Below are 27435 nucleotides of genomic sequence, written 5' to 3' on the forward strand. Positions count from 1 at the left end.
GGAAGGAAGTGAGGTCAGGTCTCATCCTCATGCGTAGGTGGCACTTGCTGGGGTCAGGTTGGCCACAAGATGGTGACAGGCTGTGGGCAGGGTGGGGACAGGGTGGGGACAAGGCTGGGTGGCACAAGATGGGACAGGGAGTTCCAGGAGTGGGAGGCTTAATGGTTTTGGGGAGCCAAGGATGGGTGTCCAGGGGAATGGAGCTACTGAGGAGTGGGAGTCACCAGGGATGGGGGTGTCATGGGACTTGGGGTCCCCAGGGCTGGGGGACTCAGGGATGGGAGTCCCAGGGGAACATGGGCTCCAGGGACTTCGAGTCATGGGATGGGTGTACTAGGAATGGAGTGCAGGGGGAATGGGTCAGGCTCGTGGGAATGGGGATCTTCTGAGAGAATTCATGTCCTGGGGGAAGGGGGGTTGTAGGGCATGTCATTTGTGGAGAGGGTTCCTCTGAATGGGGGTCCTGGGCCATGGAGATCTTAGGGAATGTAAGTACTCGGGTGGGGGTTCCAGGGAGAGGGGACATAAGAAATGGAGGTCCTCTGTTTGAGTTCCCATGGGAATGGGGGTCCAGGGATGGACAGTGGCCCGATGAGCCCATGGGTCACAGCTCCTTCAAGGGGTGTACCTCACCTTTTGGGTAGACCCAGGGACCTGCACTGACCCCCTCATATGTGTCTGGTTTGGGGGAGGCACCACAAGGCAATTCTGAGGGGCTAATCCCCAGTGATATTTTCCTCTCCACATTATCCATTTTCTTCCTCATTCCCCTCAATTTCACAACGCCCCATTTCATGCCTTGATAACCCTGGGGGGCACCTGAGCAGGGAACGGGTTGGGAGAATCCCAGCGTGGGGGAAGCAGAGGTGAGGGGTCTGCAGGGAGGGTGGGAGGCTGTGGGGGATGGGGGTGTCGGGCTGTGTCCCTCAACACTTTCACTTTCTCTCTCCTGCAGCAGAAGGAAGAGGCCGTTTGTGCTGAGTGTGAAACGGGGGGCGGGTTCTGCCTCACAGGGGACACATGCTGTCCAAGGGGTCCTGTCCTGGGGGATGGCAGCTCCAGGCGGGGTCCAGACTTCTCCATTCTCACTCATCCCCTGCAGGATGTCAGCCGGCAAGAGCAGCTTGGGAATGGAGCCCCAGGCAGGAAGGAGCTCCCCAACTCCTCCTCCTTGAAGCCAGTGGCCATCCAAGTGAGGGGCCCAGCCATGGCCCAGCCCCAGTGCACAGGGATGGGCATTGGCCAGCCCTGCTCTGGCCAGCCCCAGGTGGCAGCCACGACCTGAGGCTCCCCCTGCCCCCTCGGCTTTGATTCTGGCAGCTTTCGAGCAGCTGCAAAGGTGACAATTCTGTGGCAGGAAAAGGCCTGGCTGTGGTTTGCTGGGCCCTGCAAGAAGCACAAAAGCCAATGGGAGCCCAAGCAGTGGCTCTGCGAGGGCCTTGGATGGTTTTCAGAGCAGGGCTGGCTGCAAACCCCCCTGCAGGGGCAGCTGTGAGGGAAGCAGTCCAGAAATGCAGCAATTGATCATTTTGTCCCTCTCAGAAAGGGGCTGAGAGAGCCCCAGAAATTCTGCAGATCCCACACCCATCTCCTCAACAACCTGACCGGGACCCTCCTACCTGAACAAAACCTGCAGCCCTTTGGAACCTCCCAGAAAGAATGTTTGGGTTCTGGATGTGGACACCAGAAGAGGGAAAAGTGTGAAAATACTGAGCAGGGGCTCCAGCCGTGGATCTGGTGAACAGGGGTGTCCCAGCAGGAGCAGGGAGTGCCCAGGCAGGGGAATTCAGGGCAGGGTGGAGTGCATTTCCCAGGGAAGCAGACCCTGAGGGACACACGGGCATTTCCACGGATTCCTGTGCTCTGTTCCAAGGATGGACAGAGTTTCTCCCCTGTTGGGAGCAGAAGCCATGGGAAGTAAATCAAGTTTCAGGGTGGGAAGGAGGAAAATGGGCAGAGTTCCTAAATGTGGCCCAACCAAAGCCTTCCCTGTGGGCTGGGTTGCTACCCGCAGGCCGGGAATAATCCCATGGACCTGCTGGACACTCAGGGAGATTCCACACTCCGTGTTATCCACAAGCAAACGCTGCTCTGGGATGCACCAATGGGCTCCTAAAGGGAACCAGAAAGTCTCGTTTCTCTGTGATTTGTTTATGTTTTTATTGTGACTTGCTGGGAGGACAACAATTAAAAGTATTCTGTCAGCCAGATCGTTTTCTACATTTTCAGCGTGATTTTGCTGATTTTTTTTTTCACTGGGATAAAAATGCTGTGGGGAAACATTTTTGCCTTTATTTCCTGCATGTCTAATTTTGTCTCAACCAACTGGGCGTCTGGTAATTAGAGCAAATTCACCTCCATCTCTGAATTCCCTCTAGACATGGAGACCCCCATTCCTTCGGACCCCCATTCTCAAGAACACCCATTTTTGGCTCTCCACAACCCCTGAGACCCCCACTCCTGGGAACACCATCCCCCACTTAGCCGCCAGACCATCCCATAATGTCCCCAGCCTGTCCCCTGCTGTGTCTCCACCTTTCCCCCACCCTGCCCCCACCAACACGTGGGGATGAGGTGCGACCTTTCTCTTCATCCGAAGAGCCGCCACCCAGGGGACCGGTGGCCACAGCAGCGAGTGACAGGCAGTGCACATGGCCGGAGACACGGGGATGGCCGGGAAGGTGGCGCTGCTCCTGTGGGGTGAGTGCCCCGGGCACGGGCCTGACACCCCGGGGATGGGCCCTGGTGAGGCAGAGACCGGTGGGGAGGGGGCACAGGGGGGCTGTGGGGTCCCCTGAGGTCCCCAAGGCAGGGACAGGGGAACAGGGATGCAGGGACAGGGACAAGGGTCACATACCATGGGGATGGGGCATGAAGACAGGTGCCATTAGAATGGGATCATGGGCACAGGGCAATGACGATGTGGCTGTTGGGACAGGAGCTGTGAGGATGGTGGTGGTGTCCTGGATGAGCATGGGGTGTCCACAGTGTCCCCATGTCCTGCCTCAGCCCAGGGTGACTGAGGTGTGTCTTACCTCAACACCTCTGTGCTACACCAGTGTTCCTTTGGGGACAGTCTGCAGCGAGACACCGCACCGGATTCCCCAGGTGCTGCTGTCCCTGCAGGGCCCCCCCCATCCAGCCATTGTCCCTTCTCCCTTCCAGCCCAGACCCTCGGCCTCGCTGGTGAGTCCTCGGGGGATGCCATGTCCCCACCCCACTGTCCCCAGACCCGTGGTGGCCCTGGCAGGCTGGTGTCCCCTGTCACCCACAGGTGCCCAGACCACTGAGATCCTGGTGGAGCCTCCCTGGACACCAGCAGTGCTGTGGGACCAGGTGACACTGACCTGCCAGGGCTCAGGGACTGCCGGTGCCACCACCTGGTACAAGGATGGGCAGCGTTGGGGACAGCAGAGATCCGGACACTTCACTGTCACCGAGAATGGCAGCTACGAGTGTGACAGACCCGGCAGTGGGCGCAGCCCCCCCGTTAGAGTCTTAAATGGTGAGGGGGGATTCAGGGTCTCCAGCCTGGCACCTGCAGGGTCCCCGAGGGCTCTGGGTGGGCTCTGCTCTATGGGTCACCTCCTGGTGTGACCAGAGTCCGTCCCCTGCACACGGGGACATCCCAGAGCATCCAGGTCTGAGGGGACTCTTCCCTTGCAATGGGTGGCCCCTGATGCCCCCCAGTGTCATCAGGACTCTTCAGATGCCCCCGGTGTGACAGGACCCCTCTGTCCGCCAGACTGGCTGGTGCTGCAGGTGCCGGCGCGGCCGCTGCTGGAGGGGGACAGGGTGACACTGCGCTGCCGGAGCTACCAGGACAAATCGCTCACCAATGTGCACTTCTTCCGTGAAGGGAAGGATCTGGGAGGGCCCCATGACAGGACCGAAATGTCCCTGTCCCCTCTGCACCTGCACTACAGCGGCCGCTACCGCTGCAGGGGCTGGGTGGGGGCTATAATTCCACAGTGGAGGGAGTCGCAGCTGGTGACAGTGACAGTGCGCAGTGAGTGCAGGAATGGGGACAGGCAACCCTGACATCCTCCAAGGGTTTCCCCCCTCTACCTGCATCCTTCATCCTTCCCTTCACTCCTCCCTGCGTCACCCAAAATTTCCCAAGTGCCTCCTTGTTCCCCCATGACTGCCCAGTTCCCTCTTCACATCCCTCATCCCTCTCTCTCTGTCCCCCCACCCCTCCCTGGGATCCCACACCCCTTCCAAGTTCCCCGCTCAACCCTCTGGTTGCACTTCCGTCCCTGGGTCCACCCACCCCTCTCCAAACCCCACATCATTCCCTGAGTCTCCTCAGTCTCTTGTGTAGTCCCCCATCCCTGCCTGACTCTCTCCACCTTTCCATGGGGTCACTCCATGGTCACCAGATCCCAACGCACCTCTCAGGGTCCACTTCTCCCTGAGGTCCTCTGTGCTCCCCTCCAATCCCCCCTCCTTCCCGTCTTGTGTCCTCCACCCATCATGGCAAGATCATCTTACCTGTGTCTCCCCGCAGAGGTCCCCGTCTCGGGGGTGTTTGTGTCAGTGTGGCCCCCCGGGGGACAGGTGGCACTGGGTGACCGCCTGGTGCTGAGCTGTGCCATGGCCATGGGGACAGGTCCCCGGTCCTTCACCTGGCACCGGGGGGGCTCAGGGACACCGCTGGACAGTGGCCCCCACCTGGAGCTGCGCCATGTTGCGGACAATGACAGCGGCCAATACCAGTGCCGGGTCAGAGATGGGGATAGCGTAGAGGAGAGTGTCCCCCTGAATGTCACCGTCCTTGGTGAGTGTGACCCTCGGGCTGGGGGTGGCCTCACCCACAGCATGCTCCAGGAAACTCTCATCCCCGTGTCCCTGTCCCTCTTGCTGGCTGCCAGCCCCTCCCCCCACCCTCACCCTGTCTGTGTCCCCACAGTGCCCGTGGCCAATGCCACCATCACCCCCGGTCCCCTGTCACACCAGGTGCACGCAGGTGACCCCGTGACCCTGCGCTGCTCGGTGCAGGTTGGCTCAGCCCCTGTCAACTTCACCTGGCTGCACAATGGCCAGGAGGTGGCCCGGGGTCCTGTCCTGGAGCTTGGGGACATCAATGTGGGACATTCGGGCACCTACCAGTGCGTGGCCACCAACCAGCTGGGACAGGACGGACACCGTGTATTCCGGGCACTCAGCCACAAGCTGGCCCTGGAGGTGACCCCTGGCTCACCCTGGGTCACAGGTGGGCTCACACAGCATCATCCTGGTGGTCTGACACCCCCGGGTTGTCGGTGACCTCAGTTTTCCCCCACTCTCTCTCTGGCTGTGACAGAAAGGGAACAGGAAACAGGAGGGGTCACCTGAGGTCACAATGTTTGCAGGACCCCTGGGGTGATGGGTGACCCCTCTGTGTTCCCCTTTGTCCCCAGCAGTGGCTGCAGGGGTCAGTGGTTCCCTGTTCTTGCTCCTGCTCCTGGGTGTCATCATGGCCTGGCACTGGTGGCACCGCATTGGTGGGTGACCATGGGGGGGACGGGGTTCCCCGAGAGGGGTGGGAAGCCCCCAGACTGAAGGGGTGATAGGGTGGTACCCACAGCTCCTGACTTGGGTTGTGCTGAGCCCCCAGTGTCCTTGGCTGAGTGTCCTGGGCGATTTGGGCAGGTGTGGGAGGGTCACACAGCAATGTTGGGTTTTCTTTTGGGGTCCTGGGGGATTTTTGAGGGTCTCCCTCCCTGCTGCGCTTGGGGTACTGGGTACTCAGGGCACCGGTTCAGGGGTTCTGGGGGGCTCTAGAGATGCTCAGAGGTCCTGTGGGAATTGAGGGTCTGGTGGTGATTCAGGCTTCCCACGGGTGGTCAGGGCCCTGGGGATCCCACAGTCACCCCTTCCCTCTCCTTTGCAGCCACCAGGAAGAAGCAGGAAAGGTGAGTGGGGGGCTTCATTCACAGCCCCTCTTCTACTCTCACACCCTGAACCCTCCATGTGCTCCCAAAACCCCTCCATCCCCACAGGGCACATCCACAGCCCCTGGCCCCCCCAGAGGAGGAGGAGGTTCTGTACACCCATGTTGTGAAAACCGAGCGGGCAGGGGGTGAGTACGGGGACAGGGAAATACAGGGACACGTCACCCGCTGGTGTCACCCCCAGCCGGGTCCCCCCAGCCAGTGTCTCTCACAGGGCTCCCCAGTGCTGCCCCGCCCAAGGACACCACGGTGACCTATGCAGAGCTGCCAGGACCCCATGGACGACCACAGGATACCAGCAACATCTCCGAGAGTGTGCCGTGACACTGAGGAAACTGGGGGGCACTGGGGGACACCGGGGATCCCCTCACCCTGGGCTTCTGTGGTTGCCATCCAGCCTGAGGTGGTGGTCAGGAGAAGGGGCTGGTGCACAGAGCACCCAGTGCTCCCCATTCCATCTCCCAGTACACCCAGGGGCTCCCCCTTTCCCTTCCCAGTACTCCCATAGTCCCAGTGGCGGCACATTCCCCCTCCCAGTGCAAGGAGGGCACACGGTCGGTTTCGATACACTTCAGCCCAAAATGCAGCTTTTTGGTTAAACTGGCACAAGTGGTGTTTGTTCAGCCCTGTTGGGCTTTAGGAATGGAATTCTCCAGTTCTGGCTTCCACTAAACAACCAGGGGCCTGGAGAGCCCCGAGGGTGGAGGGCCCGAAACGGCCAAGGGGAGACCCCGGCAGGGCAGGGGAGCAGAGACCCTGGGCTGGGCTCTGCAGAAAGGAGGGACTGGCACGGTGGTCCCAGAGCACGGGGAAGGGGCCCAGCTGCCATGGCGCTGCGAGTGCCGGGACTGTCACGGCGCGCATGAACCGACTGTGAGAGCGTGTCCCAAGCCACTGTCGCCATGTGTCGGGACAGCCCGTGGCCAGGGTGACGCCCCCACAGCTTTGGGCACTCGGAATGGGCGGGGCAGGGGCGGGGCAGAGCCCTGTCCATTCCCCGTGCCCTGTGCAGGTGAGGAGGGCAGGGATGGAGCAGCTTTGGGGACACCTGGGATCAATACAAGGTCATTCCCCACAGCAACACCATGACTGTGGGCAGAGCCCCGGCTCAACATTGCCACACTTTTCCCTCTGGTCTGGTGGCTGCAGCCAGAACCCAAATATTCTTTCCATGAGGTTCCAAAGGGCTGCAGGTTTTGTTCAGGAAGGAGGGTCCCGGTCAGGTTGTTGAGCAGATGGGTGTGGGATCTGCAGAACTTCTGGGGCTCTCTCAGCCCCTTGCTGAGAGGGACAAAATGATCAATTGCTGCATTTCCGGACTGCTTCCCTCACAGCTGCCCCTGCAGGGGGGTTTGCAGCCAGCCCTGCTCTGAAAACCATCCAAGGCCCTCGCAGAGCCACTGCTTGGGCTCCCATTGGCTTTTGTGCTTCTTGCAGGGCCCAGCAAAGCACAGCCAGGCCTTTTCCTGCCACAGAATTGTCACCTTTGCAGCAGCTCTCAAGCTGCCAGAATCAAAGCCAAGGGGGCGGGGGGAGCCTCAGGTCGTGGCTGCCACCTGGGGCTGGCCAGAGCAGGGCTGGCCAATGCCCATCCCTGTGCACTGGGGCTGGGCCATGGCTGGGCCCCACACTTGGATGGCCACTGGCTTCAAGGAGGAGGAGTTGGGGAGCTCCTTCCTGCCTGGGGCTCCATTCCCGAGCTGCTCTTGCCGGCTCACATCCTGCAGGGGATGAGCGAGAATGGAGAAGTCTGAAACCCTCCTGGAGCTGCCATTCCCTAGGACAGGACCCCCTGGCTGTGCCCCCCAGGAGAGAACCCGCCCCCCCATTTCACAGTCACTGCCCATCGCTGGGTCCCCCTTTCCCCTGGGAACTAAACCGTGGCGTCCTCATTCCTTATGTTCCCCCTCCCGTGCAGCCCCATCTCAGGATTGCCATTTCACCAGGATCTCCGTGGCCCCAGAGCCCCATTCCCAAGGAACCCTCTCCACAAATTCCATCCCCTACAATGCCCCTTCCCCCAGGACCTGGATTCTCTCAGGACCCCTCATTCCCACAGGACCCTCCCTTCACCCTGCACTCCATCCCTGGCACACCCATCCCATCACCCCAAATCCCTGGAGCCCACGCTCTCCTGGGACTCCCTGCACTGAGTCCCCCGAGCCCTGGGGTCCCCCATTCCCATGGCACCCCTCTCCTGAGTGACTCCCCCTCCTCGGGACTCCCATTGCCCTGGATGCCCATCCCTGGTTCCCCAAACCCCCTGAGCCCCCCACTCCTGAGAACCCCCTGTCCCACCTTGTGCCACCCAGCTTTGTCCCCAGCCTGCCCACAGCCTGTGGTCACTCTGCCACCAGCAAAGGCCACAGCCATGTTGGGGACGCGGCCTGATGTCACTTCCTTCCCCATTCTTTGGAAGAGCCACCACCCAGGGGACCGGTGGCCACAGCAGCGAGTGACAGCCAGCCTGGATGGCCAGGGACACGGAGATGGCCGGGAAGGTGGCGCTGCTCCTGTGGGGTGAGTGCCCCGGGCACGGGCCTGACACCCCGGGGATGGGCCCTGGTGAGGCAGAGACCGGTGGGGAGGGGGCACAGGAGGGCTGGGGTGTCCCCTGAGGTCCCCAAGGCCAGCAGAGCCAGTGCATGGGATGACCAGGGTCATGGGCTGGCAATGGGGACAGGAGAAGGGGGACAGGACGGGAGGGGCCAGAATGTGGGGAGAGGAATTATGGGGCTGGTGCAGCTGTGAGGACAGGGACAGGGAAACAGGGATGCAGTGACAGGGACAAGGGGACAAGCACCATGCAGATGGAGCATGGGGACAGAGGCTGTGGGACTGGGGGGGTGACCTGTGCCAGCACGAGGTCCCCATGTCTGGGGTGTCCTTAGTGTCCCCATGTCCTGCCTGAGATGGGGTGACTGCAGTTCCCCAATCTCCGAGACATCTGTGCCACACCAGTGTCCCCATGGGGACAGTTCAGGGACAGCCCCCACACCCTGTGCCCCCATACCTGTCTCCATGGGGCCACCCCACCCAGCCCTGTCCCTTCTCCCTTCCAGCCCAGACCCTCGGCCTCGCTGGTGAGTCCTCGGCAGATGCCATGTCCCCACCCCGCTGTCCCCAGCCCCGTGGTGGCCCTGGCAGGCTGGTGTCCCCTGTCACCCGCAGGTGCCCAGACCACCCAGCTCCTGGTGGATCCCCCCTGGAGGCCGGAGGTGCCGTGGGACCGGGTGACACTGACCTGCCAGGGCTCGGGGACTGCTGGTGACACCACCTGGTACATGGATTGGCAGAGCTGGTGGCCGAACGGACCTGAAAATGTCAGTGTCACCTATTCTGGCACCTACCGCTGTTACAGACGTGGCAGTGGGCTCAGCCCCCCTGTGACAGTCTCAAATGGTGAGGGGGCTTTGGGTGTCCCCAGCGTGGCACCTGTGGGACCCCGAGGGCTCTGGGTGGGCCCCGCTCCATGGGTCACCTCCTGGTCTGACCAGAGCTCGTCCCCTGCACACGGGGACACCCCAGAGCATTCCAGTGCAGGGGGACCCTGTTTGTGGAATTGGGGACTCCTGGTGCTCTGGCTGTTACCCAATGGTGGGTCCCCATGAAAATGGGACCCCTGTGGTGTGACAGGACCCTCGTGTCCCCCAGACTGGCTCGTGCTACAGGTGCCGGTGCAGATGCAGCTGTAGCGGGGGACACAGTGACACTGCACTGCCGATGGCGGCAGGGCCTGTCAGTCACCGAGGTGCGATTCTACCGTGGGGATGAGGAGGTGAGGATGTCCCTCAATGGCACCGAGCTGTCCCTGTCCCCTCTGCAGCTGAGCCACAGTGGCCACTACCGCTGCCGAGGCTGGGTGTCCTCTGACGTATCATCAGAGTTGCAGGAGTCGGTGCCACTGACAGTGACAGTGCACGGTGAGCCTCACCCCCACAGCCTCCCCGGGTCCCCTGGTTGGGGACACTCAGCCCCGTCTGGGGACCCCCAGCCCTGCCTGCAGTCCCCCATTACTGCCCAGACCCCCCATCCCTGCCGCGGGTCCCTCATCCATCCCCGGGTCTCTCACAGGGCTGTCAGATCAGTGGTGGCCACACTTGTATCAGCAGGTTCCGAGCACTCAGAACCAGCGCTGGCGGAGGCAGCCATGCGCCGCGCACCGCGCTTGTCCGGGGCCAGACGCCTCTGGCGGCAGGGGCGGCCCGGCGGTGCAGAGGAGCCGTGGGGGCCGCTGTGGGTAGCGGCGAGCGGGGAGCGGGTTGCGGCGAACGGGGACCCAGCACAGGAACTCCCGGCAGTCACCAACCCAGCGGAACTGACCCAGTGGGATGGGATTCACCAGACCACAGGAGAGTTGTTTATTTCCTTTTGTTTTCCAGGGAGAAAGAATGGTCTGTTTTTCTCTTTTTTTCCTCTCCTTTCCTTTCTTTCCTTTTTTCCCCTTTCCTTTTCCTTCTGGCTGATTGGGAAGTTGGGCCTTGTCAGGTGAGCCTGTAGTTGGCTGGTTGGGAAGGCGGGCCTTGTTCAGAGGGCCTGTGATTGGCTGGTTGGGAAGGCAGGTTTTGTTGGGAAGTGCTGTGGTTGGCTAGTTGGGAAGGTGGGTCTTGTGGAGAAGATTGTGATTGGCTGGTTGGGAAGGCCTGTGGTTGGCTGGTTGGGAAGGTGTGTTTTTTCAGGAGACCTGTGACTGGCTGTCAGAAGAGGACTGGGAGCAAATAGAGAATCCCCAAGGAGAAAAGAAGGAATTGAAGAGATATCAACACACATACCCCCCAAACAGCCCCCTGGGCAGTAGGCAAACCCAGTGGAGATGTAACCTGAACACCAGGAGTGAAAATAAGGTGTTGGGGCTTGGTTTCTTTTTCTTTCATTTTCTTTCCTTGTTACCTGTGAGACTTTTTCTCCCATTGAGTTGCTAAGAAGCACTGATGGCTGCGTGCTTGAGATGGCAGGGATGGGAAAACTCTCGGCAGGGATGGGAAACTCTCATTCACTCGATCTGCGCCTTTGGATGGTGACGGTGGAGCGGCTGCTTGGGGAAAGGAATTCACTGCTGCTGCAGATGCCCGGCTCAGTCCTGTTTCTTCTGGTGTGGGGTGAGCCTCTGCTCCTGGGCCCAGCCATGGAACTGGGATCTTGTTATTGCCTGCCTCACTAAAAGTAGGGCCTGTTGCTGTGCTGGGAGCAGGGTCACTGTTATCCCTCCTCCTGCTGTTTCTTCAGCACTGCTCTGAGTCTTTTCACTACTCTGTAGCCCACAACCCCTGCCTGCTGAGACATCCTGCATCTTCAGCCACAGCTTGGGAGTTCCTGATCCATCCCTTCCATTCCTTCAGCCTCAGCTCTGGAGTTTCTGATCTATCCCTTCCATCCCTTCCCATCTGGGACAGAGCCACCATGACTGTGCGCTCCCTGAGCCCACCCCAAGCGCCCCCTGCAGCCGCGGAGGGATCACCGCACCTGCCCCGCCCACCGGGAGCCACCAGCGCCCCTGCTGGCTGTGCCCGGAACTGCACCAAAGGGGAAAGTGCCGCGCTCAGGGAAGCTGTTACGGGCTTCCTGGTTCTGTTTATTATTAATGCTGTGGTTGTTGCTGGTTGTTTGCCTTGTTATACATACTAGTAAAGATCTGTTATCCCTATCCCCATATCTTTGCCTGAGAGCTCCTTAATTTTTCATAATTATGATAACTAGGAGGGAGGAGGTTTGCATTCCCCATTCCAAGGGACGCCCTGCTCTCCCCAGAAGACACCTGTCTTTCAAACTAAGACATACTGGCAGCCAAAAATTGACGAATTCTGTTCCTAAAGCCTGACAGAGCTGAGCAAAGAAAAACATTTGTGTCCGTTTAACCAAAAAGCTGCATTTTTGTTCCAGGAGCAGGAAACCAGGTCCTGTGCTGTGGCCCTGGTTGGTGCCTGAGGTGTTTTGGTTTCTTGAAATTCCTTTCCCAGGGAATTTTCTGTAAACAAGAGACATGTTTTGGTAAGGGCAAATTGTTTGCGTTTCTTTCCCTAGGAGGGACTTCTTCTTGACGTCCCTCTACTCTGACCAATGTGATTGAGGAGGTTTGTCTTTGTTTCATGAATCCAATTGGTCTGCATAGAATAGCATAAGAAGGGAGACACATTCCAAGAATAAAGGAGTAATTTTCGGCCTTCTCAAGTCAGAGTCTTTGTGTTCTGGTGCACAACAGCGTCACTGTGCTCCTTTGGAAATGGGATGGGCAATGGTAAGCCACGTAGTGTACTGGGAACATTGGGAAGCGGATTGCAGGGCCACGGGGAGCGTGGGGGTTGAGAGGACTCAATCTGATTTTCATTTCTGTCTCAACACACGCTATACATGAGCAAATAAAAGCAGTTAACCGTGACACAAAAGCAGCGATTTTGCTTTGGGTCTCTTGGGGGGATCAGGGGCTTGCTTGGAGGTTCAGCTTGGTCCTCCTCTCTGCCTCTACTTTTCCTCCCGGTGGTCCTTCTCTGTCTGCAGCCGTTCTTCCCTGCTTTGCTGCTTCTGCGAGGCAGCTCATTCCTGCGACGACCTGGTGCTCTACCGCTTCCCCAACTTGGTGCTCCTCTGCTTCCCCAACACGGTGCTCCACAGCTTCCCCAGCGGAGCAGAGGCTGCCTGCACACACCTGCCATCTCTGCCATTTTGCCCGTGTTCCCCGCAGCAACGAGCCTGCTGCACCCCAGAACCTGCCCGTAGCAGCCAGCCCAAAGCCACCCGTGCCACAGCACTAGCCCACAGCCAGCACACAGCCATGACTCAGCGTTGCCAGAGACACGCAGGTGCCGCCACTTGGAAATCCCACCCAGCCACTGACAAAAGCCACGAGGGCTCACCACACACACACTCCATCTGCCGAGCTGATGCCAAAAGTGCGCCCGGGGTTCTTGTGGTAATGCTGTCCCTGTCTTCTGTTTCTCTCTCTGTCTCTTTCCCTCTCTATTCTCTCTTCTATCTCCCTCCCATAAGAACACTTAGCCTCCTTTATCAATAAACAGTTCTCAGATATAATATTGCCGCATTTGTGCTTCATTTTAATCCGAGAAATCGATCAGAAAGAATCCGCCCCGACTGCCCCTTTTACAGTGAGATGGGACAGGGAGAGTGGGAGGGGGAATGTGGAACCCCTGGGTGTGCTGCCAGCACTGTGGGGAGAGAATGGGGAAGCCACTGAGGGTACTTGGAGCATTCGGATGGGGGTTGGGGAGGGGATGGGGGAGCCCCTGGGGGCACTGGGAGAGGAAATGAGGAGCACAGGGTGCCCTGTGTAGCCTCCCCCTGACCCATGACCACCTCCCTTGGAAGGATGGGCAACCACAGGAGCCATGGAGGGAGCACCTCCAGTGCCACCCAGTGCCTCCCGCTTCCCAGAGTGTCACAACGGTTGTTGTAGAGTGTCATAGATGTCACTGGGCTCCCATGGTTGCCCATGTGGCCCCTGCAGCTGCATGTAGGTCGCCTGAGGATCCTCCCTGGGGGATGCCAGGGGCTCCGGGGGGGCCCTGTGGGAAGAAGGGAGTGTGTGGAAGGGGATGAAAGGTTCTGGTGGTTTGGGTAAAAGATGCATCATGGCTGGAGCCTGCACTCACCTTTCCTGGTGCTTCCTGGCATCTGCAAAGGAAAACTGAAGTGGTAATTTTGGAGTCCCAATAGGCCCCCATCCACCCACAGGAATCCTGAACGACCCCCAGGCCTTCAATTCTCCCCCAGCTCCCCCCAGTATCCCTGATGGCCCCCAGAACCCCTGAATCACCACAGTGCTCTGGACCACCTGAGATCCCAGAACCCAGAGCCTGGCAGGGAGGGGAACTTTCCAAATTCCCGCAGGATCACTGAGAGAACCCCCAACATGCCTGCAAGGCCCTCCAACACCACCCCAAATCCTTGAGGACGCTGAGCAAAAGGCCTGAGCACTCAGCGCTGCCCAAGTCATTGACTGTTGGTGCCACCAATCACCCTCACATTCCAGGTGACCTCCCACCTCCCCAGGGCCCCTGTTGCCCCCATTGTCACCCACCCACGTTGTTCCACCGATGCCAGCCCACAGCTGCAACAATGAGCACGACCAAGGACAGGACGGAACAAGCAACCCCTGTGGCCAATGCTGGGGACAGAGGGGGACGCATTGGGGACACTCTGAACCCCGGGGGTCCTGAACACCCCGGTGACCCCGTGTGACGCCACCTCTGCTCCAGTGTCCACGTGGTGACACCTTCAGGGCCAGCTCAGGGCTGAGTGCTCGGAACACGCGGTGCCCGTCCTGTCCCAGCTGGTTGGTGGCCACGCACTGGTAGGTGCCCGAATGTCCCACACTGACGTCCCCAAGATCCAGGACAGGACCCCGGGCCAGCTCCTGGCCATTGTGCAGCCAGGTGAAGTTGACAGGGGCTGAGCCCACCTGCACCGAGCAGCGCAGGGTCACGGGGTCACCTGCGTGCACCTGGTGTGACAGGGGACCGGGGATGATGGTGGCATTGGCCACGGGCACTGCGGGGACACAGACAGGGTGAGGGTGGGGGGAGGGGCTGGCAGCCAGTAAGAGGGACAGGGACACGGGGATGAGAGTTTCCTGGAGCATGCTGTGGGTGAGGCCACCCCAGCCTGAGGGTCCCGCTTACCCAGGACGGTGACATTCAGGGGGACACTCTCAGCCACACTGTCCCCATCGCTGGCCCGGCACTGGTATTGGCCACTGTCATTGTCCCCAACATGGCGCAGCTCCAGGCGGGGGCCAATGCCCAGCGGTGTCCCAGAGTCCCCCCGGTGCCAGGTGAAGGACCGGGGACCTGTCCCCATGGCCATGGCACAGCTCAGCACCAGGCGGTCCCCCAGTGCCACCTGTCCCCCGGGGGGCCACACTGACACGAACACCCCCGAGACGGGGACCCCTGCGGGGAGACACAGGTAAGATGATCTTGCCATGATGGGTGGAGGACACAAGACGGGAAGGAGGGGGGATTGGAGGGAAGCACAGAGGACCCCAGGGAGAAGTGGACCCTGGGAGGTGCGTTGGGATCTGGTGACCATGGAGTGACCCCATGGAAAGGTGGAGAGAGTCAGGCAGGGATGGGGGACTACACAAGAGACTGAGGAGACTCAGGGAATGATGTGGGGTTTGGAGAGGGGTGGGTGGACCCAGGGACGGAAGTGTACCAGAGGGTTGAGCGGGGACCTTGGAAGGGGTGTGGGATGCCAGGGAGGGGTGGGGGGACAGAGAGAGGGATGAGGGATGTGGAGAGGGAACCGGGCAGTCATGGGGGAACAAGGAGGTACTTGGGAAATTTTGGGTGATGCAGGGAGGAATAAAGGCAGGGATGAAGGATGCAGGCAGTGATGGGGAAACCCTCGAAGGATGTCAGGGTTGCCTGTCCCCATTCCTGCACTCACTGCGCACTGTCACTGTCACCAGCTGTGACTCCATCCACTCTGGCACTACAGCCCCCACCCAGCCCCTGCAGCGGTAGCGGCCGCTGTGGTGCAGCTGCAGGGGGGACAGGGACAGCTCGGTCCTGTCATGGGGCCCTCCCAGATCCTTCCCTTCATGGATGAAGTGCACGTTGGTGAGCGATTTGTCCTGGTAGCACCGGCAGCGCAGTGTAACCGTGTCCCCCTCCAGCAGCGGCCGCGCCGGCACCTGCAGCACCAGCCAGTCTGGGGGACAGAGGGGTCCTGTCACACCAGGGGCATCTGAAGAGTCCTGATGACACTGGGGGGCATCAGGGGCCACCCACTGCAAGGGAAGAGTCCCCTCAGACTGGGATGCTCTGGGATGTCCCCATGTGCAGGGGACGGGCTCTGGTCACACCAGGAGGTGACCCATAGAGCAGAGCCCACCCAGAGCCCTCGGGGACTGTGCAGGTGCCAGGCTGGAGACCCTGAAACCCCCCTCACCATTTAAGACTGTCACGGGGGGGCTGCGCCCACTGCCACGTCTGTAACAGCGGTAGGTGCCACTCTTTGTGACATTGAAGTGGCCGCGTCCCTCCTGCCGCCAGCTCCACTCATCCATGTACCAAGTGGTGGCACCGGTGGTCCCCGACCCCTGACAGGTCAGTGTCACCTGGTCCCACAGCACTGCCGGAATCCAGGGAGGCTCCACCAGGAGCTGGGTGGTCTGGGCACCTGCGGGTGACAGGGGACACCAGCCTGCCAGGGCCACCATGGGGCTGGGGACAGCAGGGTGGGGACATGGCATCCCCTGAGGACTCACCAGCGAGGCCGAGGGTCTGGGCTGGAAGGGAGAAGGGACAGGGCTGGGTGGGGGTGGCACCATGGGGAGACAGGTGACGGGTCACAGGGTGTGAAGCTGTCCCTGAACTGTCCCCATGGGGACACTGGTGTGGCACAGATGTCTCGGAGATCGGGGAACTGCAGCCACCCCATCTCAGGCAGGACATGGGGACACTAAGGACACCCCAGACATGGGGAGCCCGTTCTGGCACAGGTCACTCCCCCAGTCCCATGGCCTCTGTCCCCATGGTCCATCTGCATGGTGCTTGTCCCCTTGTCCCTGTCCCTGCATCCCTGTTTCCCTGTCCCTGTCCTCACAGCCGCAGCAGCCCCATAATTCCTCTCCCCACATTCTGGCCCCTCCAGTCCTGTCCCCCTTCTCCTGCCCCACCGGCATCCCACAACGCTGATTACCTAATTGCACTGGCTTTGCTGGCACTGGGGACCTCAGGGGACCCCACAGCCCCCCTGTGCCCCGTCCCCACCGGTCTCTGCCTCACCAGGGCCCATCCCCGGGGTGTCAGGCTCGTGTCCGGGGCACTCACCCCACAGGAGCAGCGCCACCTTCCCGGCCATCCCCGTGTCCCTGGCCATCCAGGCTGGCGGTCGCACACTGGCAGTGGCGGCTGTCCCCTGGGTGGTGGCTCTTCGGCCAGGGTGGAAGGAAGGGAGGTCAGGTCTCATCCTCATGCGTAGGTGGCACCTGGTGGGGGCAGGGTGGCCACAAACTGGGGACAGGATGTGGGCAGGCTGGGGACAAGGCTGGGTGGCACATGGTGGGACATGGGGTTCTCAGGAGTGGGGGGCTCAGGGGTTTGCGGAGCCAGGGATGGGTGTCCAGGGGAATGGGGGTCCCAGGGATGGGGGGACTCAGGGCTGGGAGTCCCAGAAGAATGTTGGCTCCAGGGATTTGGGGTCATAGGATGGGGGTCCTAGGGATGAGGGTGCCGGGGGAATGGGGGATTATGTGGGAATGTGAGGGTCCTGGGAGAAACAAATCCATGGGTGAAGAGGGATTGTAGGGGATGGAATTTGGGGGAGACTGTTCTTTGGGAATGGGGGTCCTGGGCCATGGAGATATTGGAGAATGGCAGTCCTGGGATGGGGGTCCCAGGGAGGTGGAACATAAAGAATGGGGGTCTGTTGGTTGGGTTCCCAGAGGAATGGGGGGCCCAGGGATGCGCACTGGCTGGTTGGGTCCATGGGTTGCAGCTCCTTTCCTGGCTACCTCAGATATTGGGGTGACCCAGAGCCACGCAGAGCCCACTCAAGGTGCTGGTGACCTGGGGATCACCACAGGCAGATTCCGAGGGGCTCTGGGTTGCTGTCTCCCCAGACCCCCAGGAGCATTTTCATCTCTTCTTTTCCATTTCCTTCTTTTCTCCCACAGTTTCACACCTCTCAGTTGCATGGCTTGATGAGTCTGGGGAGCACCTGAGCAAGGAACAGGTTGAGGCGACTCTGGGGAAGAGGAAAAGTGGGTTCTGGTCCAGCAGGAGGAGATATGGGGGCTGTGGCGGATGGGGGTATCCAGCTTTGCCCCCCCCCCCAACACTTTCTCTCTCCTGCAGCAGAAGGAAGATGCCGTTTGTGCAGAGGGAAGAGTTCTATTCTGGGGTCATCCAGGAGGGTTGTGTCCTGTTCAGGGGTTCCCTGCTCTGGGACTGCAACATCCTGGGGAGATCCTGTCCTGGGGGGGACACATGCTGGCCAAGGGGATCCTGTCCTGGGGGATGGCAGCCCCAGGAGGGTTCCAGACTCCTCCATTCTCACTCGTCCCCTGCAGGATGTGAGCCGGCAAGAGCAGCTCGGGAATGGAGCCCCAGGCAGGAAGGAGCTCCCCAACTCCTCCTCCTTGAAGCCAGTGGCCATCCAAGTGCGGGGCCCAGCCATGGCCCAGCCCCAGTGCACAGGGATGGGCGTTGGCCAGCCCTGCTCTGGCCAGCCCCAGGTGGCAGCCACGACCTGAGGCTCCCCCCGCCCCCTTGGCTTTGATTCTGGCAGCTTTCGAGCAGCTGCAAAGGTGACAATTCTGTGGCAGGAAAAGGCCTGGCTGTGGTTTGCTGGGCCCTGCAAGAAGCACAAAAGCCAATGGGAGCCCAAGCAGTGGCTCTGCGAGGGCCTTGGATGGTTTTCAGAGCAGGGCTGGCTGCAAACCCCCCTGCAGGGGCAGCTGTGAGGGAAGCAGTCCGGAAATGCAGCAATTGATCATTTTGTCCCTCTCAGCAAGGGGCTGAGAGAGCCCCAGAAGTTCTGCAGATCCCACACCCATCTGCTCAACAACCTGACCGGGACCCTCCTTTCTGAACAAAACCTGCAGCCCTTTGGAACCTCCCAGAAAGAATGTTTGTGTTCTGGATGTGGACACCAGAAGAGAGGGAAAAGTGTGGAAATACTGAGCAGGGGCTCCAGCCGTGGATCTGGGGAACAGGGGTGTCCCAGCAGGAGCAGGGAGTGCCCAGGCAGGGGAATTCAGGGCAGGGTGGAGTGCATTTCCCAGGGAAGCAGACCCTGTGGGGCACACGGGCATTTCCACGGATTCCTGTGCTCTGTTCCAAGGATGGACAGAGTTTCTCCCCTGTTGGGGGCAGAAGCCATGGGAAGTAAATCAAGTTTCAGGGTGGGAAGGAGTAAAATGGGCAGAGTTCCTAAATGTGGCCCAGCCAAAGCCTTCCCTGTGGGCTGGGTTGCTGCCCAGCAGGCCGCGAACAATCCCATGGACCTGCTGGACACTCAGGGAGGTTCCACACTCTGTGTTATCCACAAGTGAACGCTGCTGTGGGATGCACCAATGGGCTCCTGAAGGGAACCAGAAAGTCTCATTTTTGTGGGATTTGTTTGTGTTTTTACTGTGAGCGACTTGTTGGGTGCCCAATGATTAAAAGGATTCTATCGACCAGACCATTTTTTACATTGTTAGTTTGATTTTTGGTGAAGTTATTTTTTTATTGGGAAAAAAATTGTTTTCGGAAAAGATTGTTGCCTTTATTTCATGGCTGTATAATTTTGTCTCAGCCAATTGGGCATCAGGGAATTAAACCAAATTTAGCCGGGCATTTACCATCATCAGGGCAAGGTTCTATCTGGTGGCCCCTTAGGTTTGGGCAGCCCAGGTGTCACAGGGACCCACTGGGGACAGCGGGAATGCTCAGGACCCTCCAGGATGTGCCACCTCTGGGACAGGAATCCCCAAGGATGTGGCACCCCCAGAACGAGGAATCCCCTGGGACAAGACCCTGGGACACGACCCAGGTGTCACCACAGCAGAGGAGCCCTTTTCCCTCAGGGCAGGACCCCTCTGGATGTGTCCCCCAGGACAGAACCCACGGCCTCAGCTCAGCATAAACGGCCTCTTCCTTCTGCTGCAGGAAAGAGAAAGTGAAAATCTTTCATCCCCCACAGCCCCCAAACACTGCCTGCACTCCCCAGCCCCCTTGGCCCCTTCCTGGGATCCCCCCACCGTTCCCTGCTCAGGTGTTCCCTGGGATGGCTGAGCCAGGAAATGGGGGGATGGGAAAAGCCCAGGGGTGTGTGGGGCACAGACCCAGAGCCTCCACCCTGGGGTGCCCCCCTGGCCATGAGCACACTGTGGGGGCTGTGCTGGGCTCTGAGTCACCCCAAAATCTGAGGCACCCAGGGCAGGAGCTGAGACCCCCGTGCCCACCCAGCCACTGCCCATCCCTGGGACCCCCATTCCCCTGGGAACCCAACCATGGCACCCCCATTCCCTTGGTCTCTGCTCCCTGGAACCCCCATCCCAGGACTCCCATTGCCCAGGACCACCATTGCCTTGATCCCATCCCATGGGCTGCTTGTTCCCATAGAACCCAAATTTCCAAGGGTCCCCTTTTCTCCCCTGGACCCCCAACCCTGGGACCCATATTCCATGACCCAAAACCCCTGGGGAAAAATTTTCCTGCAGGACCCCCATCCGTGAATCCCCTGAGACATGGAGACCCCAATTCCCCTGGACCCCCATTCTCCTGGACACCCCTCCTTGGTTCCCCACATCCCCTGAGCCCCCCACTCCTGGGAACACCATCCCCCACTGAGCCCCCAGACCATCCCATAATGTCCCCAGCCTGTCCCCTGCTGTGTCTCCACCCATCCCCCACCAAGGGCCACCTACACGTGGGGACGAGGTGTGACCTTTCTTCCTTCCTCCTCATCCGAAGAGCCGCCACCCAGGGGACCGGTGGCCACAGCAGCGAGTGACAGCCAGTGCACATGGCCGGGGACACGGGGATGGCCGGGAAGGTGGCGCTGCTCCTGTGGGGTGAGTGCCCCGGGCACGGGCCTGACACCCCGGGGATGGGCCCTGGTGAGGCAGAGACCGGTGGGGAGGGGGCACAGGGGGGCTGCGGGGTCCCCTGAGGTCCTCAAGGCAGGGACCAAGGAACAGGGATGCAGGGACAGGGACAAGGGTCATGCCCGTACCATGCAGATGGGCCAGCAGGACTAGTGCCATGGGAAAGGGGTCACAGACGTGGGGCCATGGGGGTGTGGCTGTCGGGACAGGTGCTGTGAGGATTGCGGTGGTGACCTGTGCAAGCAGGGGGGGTCCACAGTGACCCCATGTCCTGCCTCAGCCCAGGGTGACTGAGGTGTCCCTCTCAGCAAAACCTCTGTGCTACACCGGTGTTACCCTTGGGGAGAGTTTGGGGACACATCACACCATGTCCCCCCAAATGGTGCTGTCCCTGCAGAGCCACCACCGCCCTGATCCCTTCCCTTCTCCCTTCCAGCCCACACCCTCGGCCTCGCTGGTGAGTCCTCAGGGGATGCCATGTCCCCGCCCTGCTGTCCCCAGCCCCGTGGTGGCCCTGGCAGGCTGGTGTCCCCTGTGACCCGCAGGTGCCCAGACCACCCAGCTCCTGGTGGAGCCCCCCTGGAGGCCGGCGGTGCTGTGGGACCAGGTGACACTGACCTGCCGGGGCCTGGGGACCACCAGTGCCACCACCTGGTACAAGGACGGGCAGCGCTGGGCGCAGAACAGATGGAACCGCTTCACTGTCAGCAAGAGCGGCACTTACAAGTGTCAGAGACACGGCAGTGGGCTCAGCCCCCCCGTCACAGTCCTAAATGGTGAGAGGGGATCTTAAATGCTCACAGTGGCCTCTGGATAGGTCTGGGTGGGCTCCACTCTGTGGGTGTCCTCACACTCCTCGGGTGCAAGAGCCCGTGGGCACTGCACTGAGGGTCATCCCAGTGCATCCCAGTGTGATGGGACCCCCTTGGTGACACCTGTGCCACGGAGCGTCTCCTGGTGTTCCTGGGATCCTCCCGTGCAATGGAGACTCCGCCCAGATGTCTGCGGTGCCATGGGCACCCTCCTCTGACCTGTCTCCAGCCTCTCAGTTGTGATGGGACTCTCCTGTCCCACAGACCAGCTGGTGCTGCAGGTGCCAACACAGACACTGCTGGAGGGCGACGAGGTCAAACTGCGCTGCCGGGTCAGGCAGGACACATCGGTCAGCAGGGTGCGATTTTACCAGGACGGGAAGGATCTGGGGGAGTACCTCAGGGGGACTGAGCTGTCCCTGTCCCCTCTGCAGCCAAACCACAGTGGCCGCTACCACTGTGCGGGCTCAGTGCGCTTCTGGCCATTATCGTCATCTCCAGTGACAGTGACAGTGCACGGTGAGCACCCCCACGCCTGGAACCCCAATATCCTGACACCCCCACAGCCACATCCCAGGGGACTCAGAGTCAGTCCTCCCCTCATCTCCTTCCCAGAGCTCTTCACGGTGCCGGTGCTGAAGGGTGCCCCCGAGCCCATCGAGGGGTCCCCCCTCAATCTCAGCTGCCTCAGCACCCCCAGCCCCCTGCGGCCCCCAGCCCCCCTCCTGCACCTCTTCTACCGGGACGGGCAGTTGGTGGGGGGCCCGCAGGTGTCCCCGCAGCTCCAGGTGCCCGCCGTGGGGGTCTCTGACTCGGGGAATTACAGCTGCCAGGTGCACTCCGAGGAGGGGACCGTGCAGAAGAGCAGCGCCCGACTCCGCGTCACGGTGCGCAGTGAGTGCGGGGATGGGCACGGGGAGCCCCCACAGCCTCTTCGTGTCCCCTGCCATGCCTCGGGACCCCCATTCCTGCTTGGACCCCCCATGCCTGTCGGAGGTCATTCATCCTTTCCCACATCCCTCGCCAAGTGCCCCAGCCCTTCCTGGGTACCCCCATCTTTCCTCTGAAGTTTTTCCATGTCCTCGCGTCACTGCTCAGGTCCTTCTCCATGTCCCTCCATCCCTCACTGGGTCTCTTCACCCATTCCTGGTCCAACCCCACCCATCTCTGATCTCCCCTCCTGGTCCCCAGGTCCCACCATACCCTCCCTGTGGTGCCCCCTCAGCCCGCTCCAGCTGTCCCCTCCCTGAACTCCCCACCATTCCTTGGGGTTTTATTTCATGCCCCCCTTCAGCTCTGGGCCCCCTCTTCCTCACTGGGGTCTCCCTGCCCCTCGAAAATGCCCCTCCCATGTCCCTCACTGTCCCCTGGTTTCACTCCCTCCTGCAGGGGTCCCTGTCTCAGGGGTGTCCCTATCAGCGCAGCCCCCCGGGGGACAGGTGGCACTGGGGGACCGCCTGGTGCTGAGCTGTGCGGCGGCCATGGGGACAGGTCCCCGGTCCTTCACCTGGCACCGTGGGGGCTCAGGGACACTGCTAGGCACCGGCCCCAACCTGGAGCTGCACCATGTTGGGGACAATGACAGCGGCCAATACCAGTGCCGGGTCAGCAACGGGGACAGCATGGCTGAGAGTGTCCCCCTGAATGTCACCGTCCTGGGTGAGTGGGACCCTCAGGCTGGGGTGACCCCACCCACAGCATCCTCCAGGAAACTCTCATCCCCGTGTCCCTGTCCCTCTTGCTGGCTGCCAGCCCCTCCCCCCACCCTCACCCTGTCTGTGTCCCTGCAGTGCCCGTGGCCAATGTCACCATCACCCCCGGTCCCCTGTCACACCAGGTGCAAACAGGTGACCCCGTGACCCTGCGCTGCTCGGTGCAGGTGGGCTCAGCCCCTGTCACCTTCACCTGGCTGCACAACGGGCAGGAGGTGGCCCGGGGTCCTGTCCTGGTGCTTGCAGACATCGATGTGGGACATTCAGGCACCTACCAGTGCGCGGCCACCAACCAGCTGGGACAGGACGGGCACCGCGTGTTCCGGGCACTCAGCCCTGAGCTGGCCCTGGAGGTGACACCGCAGGGACACAGGGGCACAGGTGAGGTCACATGGGGTCACCAGGGAGTGCAGGACCCCTGCTGTGATGGGGGATCCTGATGTGTCCGTCTCTGTTTCTTGCAGTGGCCGCAGGGGTCGGTGGGTCCCTTTTGTTCCTGGTCCTGCTCGTGGCTGTCATTGTGGCCTGGCACTGGTGGCACCGCCGGGGTGGGTGACAATGAGGGGATGGGGGTCCCAGGGAACTGTAGGAAGCCCCACAGATTTGGGGAATGATAAGGCGTCTCCCTTAGCCCCAGAATTTTAACCTTGGCTTCGGATTCTCTAAGGTTTTGGGAGGTGCTGGAGGGTCTCGCAGGGATGTTGGGGATTCTTTCAGGGGTCCTGGGGTCATTCTGGGGAGTGTCTCTCCCTGCCGGGCTTTGGGTTCTTGAGGATGACTTGGCTGGGGGCACTGTGGATGTTCATGAATTCTGGGGGGCTTCAGGGATGCTTGGGGGTCCTGTAGAGAACTGAGGGTCCTGTGGAGGTTCAGGAACATCGAGAGGGGTCAGGGCCCTGGGGACCCACAGTCACCTCTCCCCTCTTTCCTCTGCAGCCATCAGGAAGCACCAGGAAAGGTGAGTGGGGGGGTCTAGGGCTGTGGCCCCTCTTTTACCCCCACCCCACTACTCTCCATCCCCTCCAACACATCCCCTTTATCCCCACAGGGCCTCCCCGGAGCCCCCGGCCCCCCCAGAGGAGGGGGAGGTTCTGTACACTCACATCGTGAGCACCAAACAGGCACAGCGTGAGTACAGTGGTGTGGGAGGGACAGTGACACGTCACCCACCGGTGTCACCCCCCACCTTGGTCCCCCCAACTGGTGTCTCTTGCAGGGCCCCCCCGTGTCACTGTCCCCCAGGAACGCCAGGTGACCTACGCAGAGCTGCCAAGACCCCACCGACAACCACGGGAGCCCAGTGACATTTGTGAGATTGTGCCGTGACACTGGGGGGGTGGGAGGCACTGGGGGTCCCCACCCAAGGGCACCCACACGTGTGTGCTGCCACTAAAGACTGCCCCTCCCCCTGCCAGTGGAGGCACAAAAGGCAAATGTCCCAACGGACTGAGACAAGAACAATTTCCTGCAAACAGCAACGTGAGAACAAAACCAACAGCAACAGGGTTCAGAATTCAAAGGGTCACAAAAGGAACGATTTCCAGAGAAAAACCCCAAAAAGGAACAAACTCCGGACACTTCCCCCAGCACGTTTCCTCCACCAGAGGAACCTGGCAGGGCTCAGGACCTTCATTGCCCTGACGGCCAAAGCGGCCTTCAGGAGGCTCTGGTTTCTCTTCTCCCCTGTCTAAAACCTTTGCGGTGTTCCCCACACGATGATTTCACAAAGGCCCTGTGGGTGTTTCTGAGTCTCCCCCTTTTCCAGGACACTTGGGATTAGGCCCTGGCACAGGGTGGGGTGTCAGAGACAGGAAAAAGTGTGATGTGGAACACCAGTGTGTGGCAAGGGTGAGTCAGGCTTTGCTTATGGTGAGACAGGGCCCTGTCTGTCAATCTGTCTGTCGGCCATGGCACACTGGGGACAGTGTGACGCTCTGCCAAACTCAGCTCCTGAGTGGCCGGGTGACCAGAAGTCCCACCTGGGGGAGGGCCCTTGGTGCCCAAAGGCTTCAAAGGCAGAGCATGAGGTGGCTCGGTGTCTGACTGTGTCTTCTCTTAGAGTGTCTATCCCATCCATGCTGGAACCCAGGAGTTGGCAACTGTCTTGGAATAAAAGACAAATGTCTCCCAAGGAAAGCGAAACCTTCCTGCAATGGAAGGAAGACCCATGCCTAAAATCTTTTTATAATTTCAAAAATTAGTGGGTTTCCAGAAAAAAAAAGCAGTATAACATATATAAAAAAGTGTTTAACAGCTCTTAACCAGAATATTTCTAGAAGACACCAGAACAAACAACACCAAACCAGAACTTTCCCACCCGTTCAGTGCTGGATTTCCATTTTCGGTGCAGTTATGACGACGTCCACCAGGGGGCGCTGCAAGGAGCACTCCCGCCCACCAGGGGGCGCCCCGGGGCCAGCTCGAACCCCCCAGGAGCGATGGCGGCCTCGGCCAGGGGGGAGGAGGGGAAATCGCTCCTTTTGCAAACTCACGGCCACCAATCGGTCCCGGCACCACCACCGGCAGCGGCAGAAGCGGCCAAGGCAGCAGGTTGGATCGTAGTGCCGAGTGGCAGCGTTGCAGCGTCCTGGGGCGAGGCACACGCCCTGAACATCACACCCGACCGCTCTCTCCAATTTCGAACAGAGGGACGGCAGCACTGACTGCCCAGCCAGGTCTCGGGGTCACAGCAGCACCTCTCGTGGCTTTACAGCACAATTCCTGAAACCCCTCAGCCTTTCACTCCCATTTCCTCCTTCAGCCCTGGCACAGCAGCTCTGGGAATGTTGAACTCCCCTGGGATGGGGAGGGAAGCAGATGCTCGTGCTGCCTCTGCCGGGGCTCCTCACGGGGCTCCAGCCCACGTTTGGAGTTCCTGCTCTTCCTGGGCCACTGCTGGTCCCCACACAGCAGCCGCAGGGAGAGGAGGAGGAGGAGGGGGAGAGCAGAGCCACAGCCCCGAGGGCTCTGCGGCTGCAGCTGGAGCACAGGGACATCCCGTGTAGGGAGCAGTCGCTTGGGAGGGCAAAACTGGAGCTGGTTGGGCCAATGCCCCTCTTCTGCTCTGGGTGCTGCAGGCCCTTAACGAGATGTTGGAATTAGGGCTGGGGTTCCTAAAGTTCTGCTGTGCTCCTAAACCAACCTGTACATAAACACACGGCTCCTCTGCCTCTCGCAGGGATTTTGAGCATTGGACACATTTTGGGGGCAGGTGCTCCCAGCTCTGCCCACAAGGATCTTTCTTGGCCGCCGGGAAGGTTTTCTGGTGGTTTTTGCTGGTGTTGGGGGCGATTCAGTGCCTGTGCCATGAGGCCGGTGCTTCACGCTGGCCGGCCAGGAAGGCAGAGCTGGGGCAGTGGTTGAGGCGGGAGCGGCTGGAGCAGGTGGCCACGGGAACAGCCCCTGGCCATGCAGGTGGAGCAGGAGCGCCGGGAATTTCACAGGGTGCTCAGGTGAGGCCCACGGGGCCGGGTCACGGTGGGGCACTGCTTACCATTCCTGCTGCCCCGAGGTTTTGGGACAGAGCAGTGACACCCATCAGCCTCCAAAACCCTCTCGGCGCTCGGGCACAGCCTCCCAGGAGGTCCCGGACCAGGCTCTGGGGATAATTTGGGCGCTCCTGGGCTCGTTCCCAACAAAGGGCAGTGCTCCGGGAGAGCGTTCGGCACATCCCGGGGGATCAGCCCGGGGCTGCTGGAGCCCGAGTGCTGCAGGCAAGGACGGCAGGAAGAAGCCGGGCCCCGCTCAGGCGGCGCTGCCCGAGGAACGTCTCCTCCTGCAGGAGCTCGGGAGCCTCTGCCGGTGCCGGCCCTGCGGCCGTCGGGGGGCAGCGGCTGGGAGGGGCCGGGATAGAGGGACCGGGACCCCAGTGGGGAGCCCCGAGGGTGGAGGGCCCGAAACGGCCGAGGGGAGACCCCGGCAGGGCGGGGGAGCAGAGACCCTGGGCTGGGCTCTGCGGAAAGGAGGGACCGGCACGGTGGTCCCAGAGCACGGGGAAGGGGCCCGGCTGCCATGGCGCTGCGAGTGCCGGGACTGTCACGGCGCGCATGAACCGACTGTGAGAGCGTGTCCCAAGCCACTGTCGCCATGTGTCGGGACCACCCGTGGCCAGGGTGACGCCCCCACAGCTTTGGGCACTCGGAATGGGCGGGGCAGGGGCGGGGCAGAGCCCTGTCCATTCCCCGTGCCCTGTGCAGGTGAGGAGGGCAGGGATGGAGCAGCTTTGGGGACACCTGGAATCGATACAAGGTCATTCCCCAGAGCCACACCATGACTGTGGGCAGAGCCCCGGCTCAACATTTCCACACTTTTCCCTCCGGTCTGGTGGCTGCAGCCAGAACCCAAATATTCTTTCCATGAGGTTCCAAAGGGCTGCAGGTTTTGTTCAGGAAGGAGGATCCCGGTCAGGTTGTTGAGCAGAT

The 27435-nt window shown here is 60.8% G+C and overlaps 1 protein-coding gene, 2 long non-coding RNA genes and 1 pseudogene across 4 annotated transcripts; 3 read left to right on the plus strand and 1 right to left on the minus strand.

Annotated features, from left to right (window-relative positions):
• Positions 1-2651: 2651 nt before the first annotated feature.
• Positions 2652-6260, plus strand: LOC136304579 (Fc receptor-like protein 4). The gene is made up of 10 exons (XM_066208082.1): positions 2652-2700; positions 3166-3186; positions 3275-3505; positions 3746-4009; positions 4511-4780; positions 4970-5215; positions 5403-5486; positions 5876-5897; positions 5985-6064; positions 6151-6260. The coding sequence occupies exons 1-10, from the start codon at positions 2652-2654 to the stop codon at positions 6258-6260; spliced, it is 1377 nt and encodes a 458-aa protein (XP_066064179.1).
• Positions 6261-9595: 3335 nt separating this feature from the next.
• On the plus strand, positions 9596-12941 carry LOC136304584 (uncharacterized). 2 transcript variants are annotated; one of them, XR_010724674.1, is made up of 4 exons: positions 9596-9859; positions 10049-11035; positions 11194-12171; positions 12616-12941. It is a non-coding gene; the product is annotated as an uncharacterized lncRNA (long non-coding RNA). The 2 variants fall into 2 exon arrangements; XR_010724675.1 differs by lacking the exon at positions 12616-12941 and having other exon boundaries at positions 11194-11924; positions 12046-12329.
• Positions 12942-12984: 43 nt separating this feature from the next.
• On the minus strand, positions 12985-14160 carry LOC136304591 (uncharacterized). Its single transcript, XR_010724680.1, has 3 exons — positions 13969-14160; positions 13541-13562; positions 12985-13453 (listed from the first exon to the last, which is right to left on the minus strand). It is a non-coding gene; the product is annotated as an uncharacterized lncRNA (long non-coding RNA).
• Positions 14161-20962: 6802 nt separating this feature from the next.
• Positions 20963-25228, plus strand: LOC136304585 (Fc receptor-like protein 4; annotated as a pseudogene).
• Positions 25229-27435: the final 2207 nt, after the last annotated feature.

This window comes from Chamaea fasciata, unplaced genomic scaffold (assembly GCF_029207755.1).
Source record: "Chamaea fasciata isolate MVZ Bird 193981 ecotype frontalis unplaced genomic scaffold, bChaFas1.0.hap1 SCAF_126, whole genome shotgun sequence".
In the NCBI taxonomy this organism is placed as follows: Eukaryota; Metazoa; Chordata; class Aves; order Passeriformes; family Sylviidae; genus Chamaea; species Chamaea fasciata.